Here is a 14,100-nt window from a genome sequence, read left to right as displayed (position 1 = left end):
GGCTAAACAACCCCAGCTGCTTCATCAAGTGCTCCAGCTAAGCCTTGTGCTTCAGACCCTTTTCCAGCTCCACTGCCCATCTCTGGACACGCTCCAGCACCTCAATGTCCTTGTATTGAGGAGCCCAAACCTGAACACATGATTCCAGGTGCAACCTCACCAGTGCCCAGTACAGGGGCAAAATCACTGCCCTGGTCCTGCTGGCCACACCATTTCTGATACAGGCCAGGATGCTGTCGATCCCTTCATACAGATGACAGTAAACTAAACAGGAGTGTCCCCAGCACTGAGCCCTATGGAACATGCTTGTGACTGGCCAGAGTTACAGCCATGGATGTAACTCCATTCTCCCCACTCTCCCTGGGCCTGGCCATCCAGCCAGTTTTTTTCTCCAGCTGACTGTACACCGATCCAAGCCATGAGCAGCCAGTTTCTGCAGGTGAGCGCTGTGGGAAAACACATCAGAGGCTTCACTGAAGCCCAGGTCAACACATCGACAGCCTTTCCCTCATTCACTAACTAAGTCATGCTGTCATAACAGGAGATCAGCTCCATGGCCTTTGCTGGACCAAGGTCAGAGTGACAGGCCTGTCGTTCCCCAGGCCCTTGTGGACGGGGTTACATTTGCTGACCTCCATCACCTGGGACCTCCCCAGTTAGTCAGGACTGCTGGTAAATGACTGAGAAGTGGCTCTGTGAGCACTTCTGCCAGCTGCCCCTGTACCATTGGGTGGATCTCTTCTAGCCACAGAGACCTGTGCTTGTCTTAAGTGGTGTAGCAGGTTGCTGACCATTTCCCTTTGGATTACGGTGGTGTCCCCTATGTGGAACAGCTCAGCAGCTCTCACCCTGTGAAACTGAACATCACTGATGTTCAGTGATGAACCTAAATCAGAATGAAACATGTTGATCCAACGTCATGCACAAGTCATTATTGAGAATTGGCATTTTTTCTGTTTGCAGATTCAGAAGGCAAATATTTTAAAGGAAAGATCAAGATGTTATTTATTAGTGTTGGGGTTAACAGTGTTCATTCTCTCAGTTCCTTTAACTTTTTTACCATTGGGAGCAAGAGAACCTTGCAAGACAAAAACTGAGTGTAAACTCTGTTCAGCTGTAAGTTCATGTACATACTTGCAAGTACTTGTGTTGCAAAAGTAAAAAACAAATTAATTATTTTTTGTTTTCAAAAAGTGGACACTATCCCCAACCCTCTTACGTACAGAGTTCTGACATTCTACCCACCATAATTTTCTAGGAAATTAATTCTAAGTAAATAAAATAACATGGCTCCCAAATTGTTCTATCTGGTATTAATAAAATTCTGTTCTTTTAACTTTAGTAAAATAAATGATGTTGAATGTTTTTTCCTCAGTCAAACAGATCACTGGACACTTCCGCACCACTTGTAAAGCTTTTGAGAGATATGTGATGTACTTGATAAAGATGCTGAGAGCCTTTCTTGACAGTGGAAGACAGCAGCATTTGTAATTCTTCAAGTATCTGTAGAAACATGGGGCTTACCTTTGTTATTGACCTGAGATTGTTGAAAAAGAAACAGACTGGAGAGACACCTCTGACACTGTTGATTATGCTGATGAGGGGCAGCATGGTAAAAACTATATAGCAAAAGCTTGGGGGTTTAGATGAAATTAAGGATTGCTCTGAGGGTAGATTGAGTTTATGAAGGATATATTAGTGCTGATTGTTAATGCAACAAACAAATAAAAACTGAAAAAAGTCATTAATGTGGCTTGCTTTCAAATTAATCTTCTTGGAAATACAGTTTAAAGAGTAGGTGTTTTACTGACTGTTCATATCTGGGATATGCACAATAAATATAGCTGCTGTTGAAGCCAGTGGTGCAATCTGTTATGCTATGAAGAGATTAGGACTTGGCAATTTGGTTAAGTAGAGACACTGCTTCACAAAAGTCACCATATGTAGGTCACAATTTTTTAGTGTGTTCAAAGGCTCTTTGTCTTTGGGAAGTGTGATCTGCATCTTGTTCTACAGCCTGTGAGTTTCTAAGGAAATTCTTTTTAGCTCTGCTTCTTCAGGGCTTTATTTTTGTTAGGACGGGATTTTTGATTGGGTTTTTTGCATGTATGTGTGTTTGTAAAAGGTAAAGCTACTAACTGTACTCTCCTGTGTCTGGAAAACTGTGTCTGTTCTTCCAGCATTTAATTGATGTTTTCCTGTTGCCACGGGTACTTTCTGCCCTGTATATAACCTGTCTTGGACTGGTTTCTGCAGTTTGAGAAAAGAAATCACTAGAAATGTCTTTCAAAGGGCTCTTGGCTGAACTTAAATCCATATTCCTGAGCTTCAACTTCACTGATGAAATATTCATAGCCATGATTTATTGACATTGAAAAAGATTTGGGATGAATGAAAGGAAGCAGAAGTGCAGTGGGGACTCTGGCAGTCGTGTGTGTCATTTTAATATTGGTTGACACAAGCTGGGTTGGCTGTGCTGGTTTTTTAGTTTGTCCATGGTGTTACAGCATTACTTTATTCCAGGTGCTACTACTAGAAAAAAGTCCAAGCATATATTTATGTAGTTCAGAAATTAGTTTGTATTTTAATTTACTTGTATTTTAATTCTCTTGTCAGGAGTGTTGACTACTGAATATGTTGCCCACTGTCTAGGGAGATCCCTAAGCTTTGCAGTATTATAAATGACTGGACACAATTACTAAAAAGTGTTTTGTATTTGTATTAATTTTTTGTTTTGTGTTTGGTTTGGTTTTTTAGGTGCATTTTCCAGACACAGAAAGAGCAGAATGGCTCAACAAGGTAAGGAGAAACATTGCTCCCAAATGGGAAGGGGCAGGAGGGAAGGCTGAGATTAAAATAAAAAGTGAGGCAAGAATCTGAGAACAGAGTAGTTTTAACTTTATGCGTTATAGACTTGAAGTCTCTGGTTGTTGATCCAGTTAGTCACAAGAAAGGTTAAATTTATTTTCATGGTCCTGAAATTGTGAGTTTTATGAATGATTTAATGTGGCATTACAGTAATGACAGCTATAATTGCGTAGAAGTCATAGCAGCTGTAAACACAATCTTTAATTTTCTACTTGTCTGGAATACTTTCCAGTTACTGTAGGTTCCTGACCTACAATCTAAAAATAAATTAAATTTGTGGTTTTGATTTGTGTGTGTGATAATCTAAGATATAAATCTATGTAGCTTACTTTTTAAAAAATATCTTTCATTCAAAGAGCATAGAAGAACATGAGTTAATTGGAAAATAGTAAGAAAAAAAAGCAATATAGAATTTTCAGATAGAAAATTGAGATGCAGTGAAATTCTGAGTTTTTACATTTATAACTTGTTCATGTATTTAAGAACTGTACTTCCATGTAGATTGTTTTTTCTCCTTAGACTGTAAAACAGATGTGGCCTTTTATTTGTCAATTCATTGAGAAACTCTTCCGAGAAACCATAGAGCCAGCAGTAAGAGGAGCAAACAACCACCTCAGTACCTTCAGTTTTACAAAGATTGACATTGGTCATCAGGTGAGTTTTTTTTAAGAGACCCTGTTTTACACAACATTTTCATGTAGCCTGTTCAAATCTGCACAGAAATATTTCTCTGTGACACTTGGTCATAAGCCTGATTCTGATTTCTGTTGTAACATTAATGTAAAAATGTGTGGGTTTTTTAGCAGAGGCTATATTGCATTTCCTGGGATCTATGCTTCAGAAACTTGACTGAGAATTTGGAGATGACTCAGTGTAGTAATGCCTGGTCACATGAAGAGCTCACAGCAAAGTGATTTTAACGTTGTTCATGCAGTGCTTTACATTAAGTGAGCAGGAACCATTATCCTTTTGCCAGATGGTCCAAGTGCAGTTTTCTTGTCACAGATGCACTTCTAATCATATTGTGTGGAGTCAATGACAAGGCTGCTGGCTTGGCTTTTCAAGAACTGCACATAACACAGTATAAATGGGCATACAGATGCTTGTCTTCTGTTCCATCCCATGAAAGAAGGGGTCTCATGCCTGCAGGAGAGCCTGTTTGACCAGTGCAAGCTGAGAATGATCCCCTCTGCTTGCAGCAGGTTCAGCACTACTTCATCTTCCCTGCATTAACCAGAACTTTACTGCTTTGAGATGCAGTTTAACAGCTTTTGTTTGAAGTTGTCTTTTGTGTTTCTATTGCTTGTCATAAATTGAATTTCAAATAAGGATTTAAAAATCAACACCTCCATACACCCTTAAATGTTAGGAAACCTGAAATTATTTTTCAGGTGTGATAGAGGGGAATTGTTTTCCCTCTCTTTGTGACTCTATTTCATGTAGGTTATAGTTCATTATGCTTTACTGCACTTTTTGTGTGTTTGGTTTATTATTGTTCTAAATTGTAAAACCTTTTACACAGAGCCTCTGTCCTGCCCTTGATATATTTGTATTGCAGACTGTATTTGTATTGCAGCATTCCTTTTAAGATATACTAATTTTAAGTAGGTTTTAGCTCCCAGACCTCTGTATGGTTCTGCAGCTGAATTGAGTAACCTTGGACATGACAAAGAGCTATTCTTACTTTATATTGCAGCCTTGGTTGAGTTAATTGAGCTGCACAGCCCCAACACAGTAGTGAGATTTTGATTTTAAATGAATTATTAAAAAGGTGTAAATAGAAATCTGAAAACTTTTCAAGAAAGGAAAAACTCAAAAGTGAGGTTCTTAGTCATCCTCTCCTGCCTAGCGTTTGATGTATATTTGGGGCTTGAGTATGTGATGGATATGTGTTAATTCCGTGTGAGGGAGAGAGGGGAGAGTGTGAACACAATGATGTAGAGAGATAGCACAGAGTGGTTGACACAACTTTTTATGGGAATTATGGATTCTTTTCCATCTATTCTCACTAAATTCCACTTAAGACCACTGTCTTTTTGTGAACTAAATTTAGCTTGTTGTTGTAGTTACACAGTAAAGAATGCTTTGGGAGTGTTAGAATACACCTCTACAGAGAAATCAGATGTTTATGCAGGGTAGAGGGAAAGCTTGATTATTAAATGTTTTGTGTATCTTGAAGTTAATGTGGTCCATACCCAGGGTAATTCTGGAAGGATTGTGGTTAATTGGATCCCAGCAAGGTAATTTTTACCCTTGAAATAAGAATTTGAACTAAACTGATAGCCTTCACACCTTTTAATGTTTATAGTAGGTTCTTAACTTCAGGCATGAATATGCCTATGGTCACCTTTAACTCAAAGTTAAGAGTTTAATATACTTCTATAGAAGAATCCAACTTTTACTTGCTTCATTGTTCCAGCCTCTGAGGATAAATGGTGTGAAAGTGTACACTGAAAATGTGGACAAAAGACAGATCATTTTGGACCTTCAAATCAGGTAAACTTTATTACTATATTACAATGGGGTCCATGCTTTATAATTTGCACATTGTTTAATTTGGCAGTTATGTTGGCCTGAAAGGAGAATTGCTTCATCATGCAAATATAGTTAGTTCTAATTGTGTATGAATGGAGGAAGAAACTGCATGCTGTAAGTAGAGGGAAATGGAATATCAACTCTCTGTGGTTTCATCATTGAAGTTATGTTTGTTAATAAAAAAATACTTTCCAAAGATAAAACACTATTTTTGACTTTTTCCCTTAATGTAATACTTTGCCATTAAATGTAGCCTGAGTTATTTGTACAGCTATGCTGTAGCCTTTGCTGCTTTGGCAGAGCTGGGCAGGCCCCAGAGTGATAAAAGGCTGCTGTCTCCTTCCCTGGGTTCCAGAGCAGGTGGGGGCTACATCTGTGGGCAGAGCCCAGTCTTTAGTGAATTGAATCTTTTTATTTCTGTAGGAAAAAGACAGCTGTCCAAATCAGAGATTGGTGTTGCTGGACAAAATACAGCAGGATTGGCTCTTGAGAGCTTATTTCACTGGATGAACATGTTAGCCCTAATGGAGCAACTTCCTTCAGTTTTCTCTTTGTTGCCACTTCTGACAGCAGCTGGGAGAGCAGTCTCACCTCTTCAGAGATAAGCCCTCAGGAAAACAATCTTGTCTGACCAAACAGTCCATAGAAATTGTTTTTGAGAAGCTGTTTCTGTTCCAAGACCACTTCTTCCCTTTAAGGCAGAACTATTTCACAGGAAGACAGAGTAACTCTAGTATTTTTTTTTAAATTTCTCCTCATCCTCATGAAGTAGATAAAAGTAAAAAGGCCAGTAGGTTTGTACAAAAATTTCAGGAACAATGTCCTGTTAACATAGACCTGAAGGAAAACTTTACCCATATGTCTCATTGTGTTACCTTGCAACCTACTTAGAGAAGTGGTAGGTGCAATAAAATCCAGTCTAAAAGGCTAAAACAAATTCCTTGAAGTGGTTTAAATAACAATAATAGAGCTGGGTCAGTTGGGTGCCTGTTGATCCCAACAGCCTGTCCCTAATGCAGGTGGCACAGGCTTCCAGGAGGAAAATGGAAACGAGAGCTCTGGAGTGACTATCACAGCTTCTAGGAATTAAAGCTTAGACAAAACCATCATCAAAGGAAGTCCTGTTTCATGTTTAAGACTTGTCCTTGGCACCTCATTCAGAAAGGGCTCTTTTTCAAAGGCTTTTAGTATGCAAGTTTAAGACAAGTATGCAAGTTTTAAGAGCCCCCCAGCCCCCTGTACCAGTTGTTAACTGTTTGATGTTGTTTGCTTTTTAATAGTTTGATTTATATATCCTCTGAGAGTATTATCACTGAGATTACCTCAGTCATAACAGGAAGAATAAGTACCTCTTGATCATTTAGATATAGAGTTAAATACAGATACCAACCCTAAATTATGTCTGATATTGCAGTTTTGCAAGATTATAAAGAGCAGTCTCACTGCTGGAGAAAAGTCCATCCTTAGGAGTATTTTTCCCTGTAGATTTTAATCTCCAGTTAAATTAGTTTGCTATAACTTTAATTTATTTCGAAGTTTCAAGTTAGGAGCTTTCTATAAACCCTTTATTCTCTAAATACATTTGAGAAGGACCTCTCAAAAAATCTCTCTAAACATTTATAAGAATAGTTGTAGGAAGCCAAGCCCTGTGGGGCGTGTGGTGAGGGAAGGAAGGAAAGATTTTATTTATATTTTTTTCAGTTTAAAGTACATTAATTCTTTTAAGAATCCCCTTTTATCCTGCAGTTCCACTGTTGTGGCTTCTTTTAGCCCTTTCTGCTGTCAATTGTTTGTGGTGGGGTGTGTGCATTTGCTTTGGACCTTCCATAGTGCATTTAAGTAGTTTCCATGTGTCTCTAGAGTATTTTTTTACATAATCCTTGAGGGTTTTTTTTTTGGTCTGCTTTTAATTTTAATTGCAAAAGGAGTGTGTTTTGGTTTATTTTCTATTGTTTCTACAAGGATACTGAGTGCATTTTGATCATTGCTTCAGAGTATTTTTCAGAACTCTTTGGAACAGGTTTTGTGCATCACTCAGAGTCCAATTAAGAACTTCACTCTAAGTAGTTTGAATAGCTAATCCACAAAGCACTCACTGGAGAATGTATTTAAAGGTTCAGTTTGAGGACCATATTTGTGAAGGGAATGCTTTGCCTTTCTCTTACTGTGGAGTTTATGTTAAAAAAATATATCAAAACTCATTACAGTTTAAAAGTCTAGTTCTTGATGAAAAATAAGGGAAAAATTTCAACCACTTGAGCAAATGAAGATAAAATCTAGAGAAATTGTTAATAAAAATAAATCTTACATTTGCTAAAGTGTATGAATGGAGTAAATACTTGGGTAAAGGTTATGGATCAACAGAAAACAAGATAAACTCAGTCAATTTAAATGTGAACTGTAGCAAAGAAAGCAAAGAAGATTGAGAGATTGAAGAAGTAGTTGTAAATAGCCTGAGTTTTTTCAGATTCTCAAAAAAATTGATGCACTGAAGAGAGTTTTAGGCTGCAGATTGAAAGACATTGCAGATTTTTTCAAATGTGGAATACTTGAATGGGGAGATTCACTACATTATACTGCCAGAAGACAGATGTAAAAACAGGGCCTAAAGACTTTCTAAAAACAATTAAGATAGTCCAGCATACAGAACCACATACCATTGTAATAGAGGAAATTTTGCCATAACCTTTTATTTTTTCTTCTTTTTCTTCTGGGTATCTTCCATGGGCTGCAATGACCACATGCAGTACATTATGCTTCTCTTTTGATTCAGTACAGCTGCTGTTAATATTCTTACAAGAGTGTCCTCATTAAACTGTGATCTATCTCAGTGTTCTGTACCTTAAAGGGATCATAAATATTTCTGGGATATTATGATATGAATGTATAGAATTTGCTTACTATATGAGCTTTCAAGTTGTATGGTGTATTACAGTGGAATTGTGTAGGCATTGACTGTTAATGGACCCAGCCAAATATCTTAGGGGATAAAACCATATTTAGCTTTATTATAAAGTTAAATGTTGTTGACTTAGTCCCATCAAATGCAGTTTGTTACTATTTTTACTTCAGTTTGTCATCATGTTGTTATGGATTTTCAAACAAGCATATTACTTCCCAGTCTTCATAACACAAATAGTTCTGATGCTGCAGAGTGCCGAGATTGAGGTTTCAGTTGCAGGTTTTAATTGACCTTGCTTCTCTGTGTCATGTTGTTATGCAATTATTTATATATATATGTGGGAGTGTATTTATATATATCTCTACTATCTCTATATATAGTTAGATAGGTTAAAAATAGAAATTACATAGTTTTAAATTGTGTATTAAAAGTTACATACCTATTTTTAAACTGTACAGTCACACCACATTCTTTCCAAGGAAAGCAACTGTCACCTTCCTTTGACATAGACCCCATCATGTTGTTGCCTTCCAGTTCCCCAAACTGGCCATTAAACAAAAAGGATTCTACATAGTGTTATCTTTTGAATAGTTGAAAATAAATTCCAGTGATGGATATTTACAGCAAAGTGTTGGTAATATTGTTTATTTCTGTTTAAGGGATTGATAAGATTTGCATTTGTTGAAATCCCAAAGGCAGCACCACCACACACAGAGCAGAGGAGGATACAGATGATTTAGATAATGGATATGTGGAATGCAGCAGCTCTCACCTTGTTTTTTCTTTTGGTAGTATTTTGTGCTGCTCAGGGGAAGGCAACAGCAATCTTGCTGTTCTGCTCTTACTGTAAGAGTCATTTATTCTATATTGACTTGAGCCTAGAATAGCCAATGAATGAGAGCAATTCCATTTGTTCACAATTCCCCAAACATTTTTGTAATAAGATTACATCATACTCCCAAACACAGCTAACAGTGTTTCACTGTACAGACCAGGTCTGAGGAACTAATGTGCAGAAAGCTGGGCTCTGCTGCAGAATCTGGAACAGGATGCCCTGCAGAGGAAACAATTTCCCCCTCCTTTTCAGCAGTGTCTGGCTTTAATCTGGCTCACTCCATCCCACTTGGCTCCTTCTTCCATTTTCTTTACCTGGGCAGTCTGGTCAGAAAACCATTCAAATTTCATTTGTGCTTCTGTTCCAGCCTCTATCTTCTTAGAGAGTGTCCTAGTCCAGTTCATCTCTCCCTACCTGGAGCATGATATTCAACTGTTGGGTTTTGCTTTTAGCTCTCATTCTGTAGAATCAGTGACTAATTCCATGCTAAATGAGAGTCTCAAGTTTTCTTCCTGAATTCCTTGTTGAGTCTCAAAATTAGTTTGTTTTCAGAACCAATGTGTCTCACAGCAGTACCAGCTCTTGGAAAAAAAGGTTGCTAAGCTCTGCTGGTACATGCTTGACCTGGATGAAGCTTCAGGGAAAGCAGCTAAAAATCCAAGCCTGAGTTGTGTGTGAATAATCTTGTAGCCTGTAGCATGGGCAAAATATTTGGGACTTCTTTTTACCAACTTCACCAAATCTGAAATACAGGGCAGCATCTGGAAAATTTCAATCACTTGAACTTGCATCCCCAAAAATGGGATGCAAGAACTGTTCAGGGAAAAATATGCATAGTTTTTAGTATGTTCTCTAATTTGCTTCCTGCCTTCTCTCCCTTCAGAAAGGGCTCAACTGTTTTTGGCTTAGAACTTGCTTAGAAGATCATTCAGCTCAGCATGCCCTGCTTATTGAAATTCTAAATATGACTGGCTTTGCAAGTCTGTGAATATTTCAGACAAGTTTCATTTTTAGCATAACTACCATCTCTGTCTAGTACTTCTCGTGATTATGTTAGATGAGAGTGGATTTGGGTACATTTACAATCAATGAGATCTGTGGAGAGCTTTCCTGAAATGGAGTATGAATTCTGTGTCCATTATTTCCCAAAAGTAGGGCCTCTTGCTTGTTTCCTATTATGCCTCCATCTGGAGATGGTAGCAAACCTAGGTATTAATTTGAGTGATTTTGATCACAGTGATGTTTTGAAGGGGGTGTTTTAGCAAACGGACATTGTTTTGTGTTCTAATATTTCAACATGCATTTTTTTGTGCATACTCTGGGAGACAAAATACATTGTCATGACACTGCAAAACAGAACTAATAATTTATTGCAATTTAGTTCATAAAAGTGAAATGTATACTTTCTTTTTTGGTTTAGTTTTGTTGGAAACTGTGAAATCGATTTGGAGATCAAGAGATACTTCTGCAGAGCTGGTGTGAAAAGCATACAGGTGAAATTCAATTTTTTTTCTTTGATTTTCATATCACTAAATCACTATTTTCTGATGAAATAATCTATAAGAAAGCAACAGTAATATTGTGTAGTTTTCTAGCTTTTCTTTTTTCATTTGAATAGTACTGATACAGCATTAGAATTTCAGTAGCATGACTTAACATAAGAAAAAAATTCCTTTAAGGTGTTGAACAAATATGTAACATTTACTACAGGAAAAGCTGGAGATAATTTCACATCAAGCAAATGTGATGTGTTGTGTTCAAGTGATGTGTCAGTTTATAAAGGCACCATGGAGCTTAAAACTTTATTTCATGTAATATGTAAGCATCAGATAGAATTACTGTTTAGATGCAATTACTGTTAGTAGATTTGCCTTCTGATATTTCTGAGATTTCCTGAACTTTCTGATAACAGATCTCTCCCTAAGGAGCAGAATTAACTCTTTTGCATGTGTGTCTTGACACACCTGTAAGCATTCACCTGCTTTTGCTCTGGTACCTGTGGATGCCACTGTGCTTCTTGCATACATTTGTTTACATGGAGCTGTAGAAATAATCTACTTCACACCTTTAAAAAATTACCACCAACATGACACTGCATGATACAGATTAATGTAATGACTTTTTAAGCACAACTGTTAAGTGCTTGTATGAATTTTTTTAGGCTTGGATGACATATAAAGAAAGAATTTATATATATATATAAAATTCTTCCTTAAGCAAGAATTTAATGAATTAGACGTGTGAGCATTGTCAGCAAATATATTTCATTTAAAACTTGACTAAAGTAAATTGTCTTTTTTTATTTCCTCTTTCACAGATCCATGGCACCATGAGGGTTATCCTGGAACCACTAATTGGAGACATGCCCCTAATTGGAGCACTATCCCTTTTTTTCCTTAGGAAACCTGTAAGCACTTATTTCCCTTTCCAATTTTTTTGAGAGTGTTGATGATGGTAGATAGAAAATTATGGAGTAAGAATTAAGCAGCAAAAGGAAACAGTTTGGGAAGTGTTTGGTTGAACTTTGACAGATAAGCACTGGAAAAATGTTATGGATGTAGCATGAATCAAGATGGATAATAATTACCTTGGAATTTGGAAGTGTGTCTTGTGAAAGCTGTCAAAGTTTTCTTACAAGTCCTCTGGGTAAGGAAAGATCAATAGATGCCATCTAGATTGGTTGTAAAAAAGCTTTTGTTACTGGTCTCTTGATATTCTGTAGATCTAACTTAAAATTTCACAAAATCTGTGCAAGATTGTTTTGAAAACCAATGCTGGTGTTAGCACAAATTAAAATTAGAATGGGAAATTACCCACCTACTGTAAGTTTTTGTCCTAGGTAGCAAGTGGGCAATTTCCATTTCATTTACCAGTGACCCAAGCATGAGGGTGGATGAAGCACATAGTGAGATGGAATTGGAATTCAAAATTTTCATGATAATAGCAAAAGTGGAAAGCAGAGAGAAGGTCACAGAATTCAGCTGGGAAATGCACTAGGCCAAAGTGCCTAGTGCACTTTGGGCAGGAATAACAGTGAAACAAAGGTGAGCCAACAAGGTCTGGCTGGTATGAAAATGATACAGCCAAACTGTCATGTGTAAACAGGAGGACAGCCCTCAAATGCTTTCAGTTTTAGGCACAGCACTTCAACAAATCTTTTTTATAAAACTAAAAAGGATAACATAATACACATTGCACTTGGCTGGTGGAAAATCCATTGATGCTATGTATGCATGTGTGAGGCAGTTTTAGCAATTTGAAGTTTGGTGCTGCTTTTAATAAGTATCCATAAGAGCTTAAGAGAAAATGTGAACAGCATGGAAATTCTTATGCTCCATAGACTTCTTTAAAGAAATTAATTGTTTCCATCTCTTACTTGAAAGTATATTTTCCATTGGAGGCTTTCCTTGAATATGTTCTAACTTAACATTAAAACTTACTATGTCAAGGTTTAACAGTTTCAGACTGGCAGGTCACAATTTACAAGTGCATGGGTTTAGACACTTTGAAGTATCACAAAGTGATCATCTTGGTTTCATCAGCAGTCTGAAACTCTGAAAAGTTGATCTAGGCTTGGGGGATGAGAGTGAATTCTGCAACAGCTTTAGGAGGTATGTTGTTATTTTCTTCAAAAAAATCACATTCTTGTGATACAGTTCTTTTGAACAAATGTCCCATGATAAATTTTTGCTACTATGTTGAAAAGATAGGTTTGGTTTTAGGTGTTTATATATGGCTGAGAAAAAACTTACATCACTTGTATATTTATGTGGCTTGTTTCCTCTGTCTAGAGAAACCATGTGTGCTTGGGTAGAAGGAATGGAGACTTAAATCTTAGTAAAATATGCAAGAATTTGGAAATATTTTGTACCCGATTTAGTCAGTGTTTTTGTAAAAGTAAATTAGTTCATGCAAAACTGATAAAACATCGGTGCTCTTATTTGGAAATAGTTAAGTACATTGGGATGAACCAAATTTGAATTTCCACAGATTTCTTTGAAGTGAGCATAAACACTAGGAGATGTCTGCTTGTTTCACCTCATTTTTAATCTCTGGCTGAGCCGTGAGTGTAGGACAACTGTTAATCTTCATGTTTATCCTAACAAAATAAGCATGGCCCTGAAAAGGATTGAATGCTGTCTTAGGCTGGTTTGCACTATGTATTTGTTAGCATACTTTCTGATATTGTTTTGCTATTTAATCCTCTGCTAAACAACTTCCATACTCAGTACAGTCCCCAGATCGTTGCAGGGACCATCCAATAAAGAAATTACATGCAAACATTTTGGTTTAGAGGAGCAGGGGGAAAAGTGTAGCTATGTGGACAGGGGTGCTCCCTCTTTTTCCCCTACAGGAATAATGTTTCTGCATTGTCTAGATGTGGTTTGTGTTGTTTCTCTCAGTTCTGTTTTGTACAGTCCTTCTGCAGAAGCCATTCTGGCACACTGTGTTGGAGCCATGACCTGACCCAGTATGTCTGGATTGCCGTGGGGTACCTCCTGCAGATGCTTCTGTTTGGTGCCTTCTGGGGGAAAGGTGGGAAAGCTGGCAGTGGTAGGAGGGAGAGAGCAGCAGCAGGAATCCTTAGAAGCAGTTTCTGGCCCTTTTCTGCTTTCCAGCATCCTGCTCTGGTAGGAGGTATCCAAACCTTCCACTTCTGCTACTCCCAGAGCCTTCTAGATTTTAACTCTGGTACCTGTGCCCACGCTTTTCTAAGTGTGATACATCTGCAGAGTGCTTAACTAGGACAACTTGCACCTGAGAGAAGAAACTGAAAACATATCAAGTGAAACACCTCTCATTTGGGGTCAGTTTGTGAACTTTGGGAAATACATTGTCCATGGTAATTTTGTCTTTTGTCCTACCCCTGACACTTTATTAGTGGGACAAAAATGGATGGGAGATAGAGCAGAGTATCAGCTTGGACTAAAAAGTCAAGCCCTCCCCAAAAGTATTCAGT

The 14,100-nt window shown here is 37.6% G+C and overlaps 1 protein-coding gene across 2 annotated transcripts in view; it reads left to right on the top strand.

Annotated features, from left to right (window-relative positions):
- Positions 1-14,100, top strand: part of ESYT2 (extended synaptotagmin 2) — an 80,779-nt gene that overhangs the window by 28,207 nt on the left and 38,472 nt on the right. For both annotated transcript variants that reach the window (XM_053949562.1, XM_053949571.1), the window contains exons 2-6: positions 2,758-2,799; positions 3,388-3,522; positions 5,288-5,364; positions 10,561-10,633; positions 11,458-11,547. In XM_053949562.1, the coding sequence (XP_053805537.1) occupies positions 2,758-2,799; positions 3,388-3,522; positions 5,288-5,364; positions 10,561-10,633; positions 11,458-11,547 (417 nt within the window). The remainder of the gene's footprint in view (positions 1-2,757; positions 2,800-3,387; positions 3,523-5,287; positions 5,365-10,560; positions 10,634-11,457; positions 11,548-14,100) is intronic.

Source organism: Vidua chalybeata, chromosome 1 (assembly GCF_026979565.1).
Source record: "Vidua chalybeata isolate OUT-0048 chromosome 1, bVidCha1 merged haplotype, whole genome shotgun sequence".
Taxonomy (NCBI): domain Eukaryota; kingdom Metazoa; phylum Chordata; class Aves; order Passeriformes; family Viduidae; genus Vidua; species Vidua chalybeata.
This window is presented reverse-complemented; position numbering and strand designations above follow the sequence as displayed.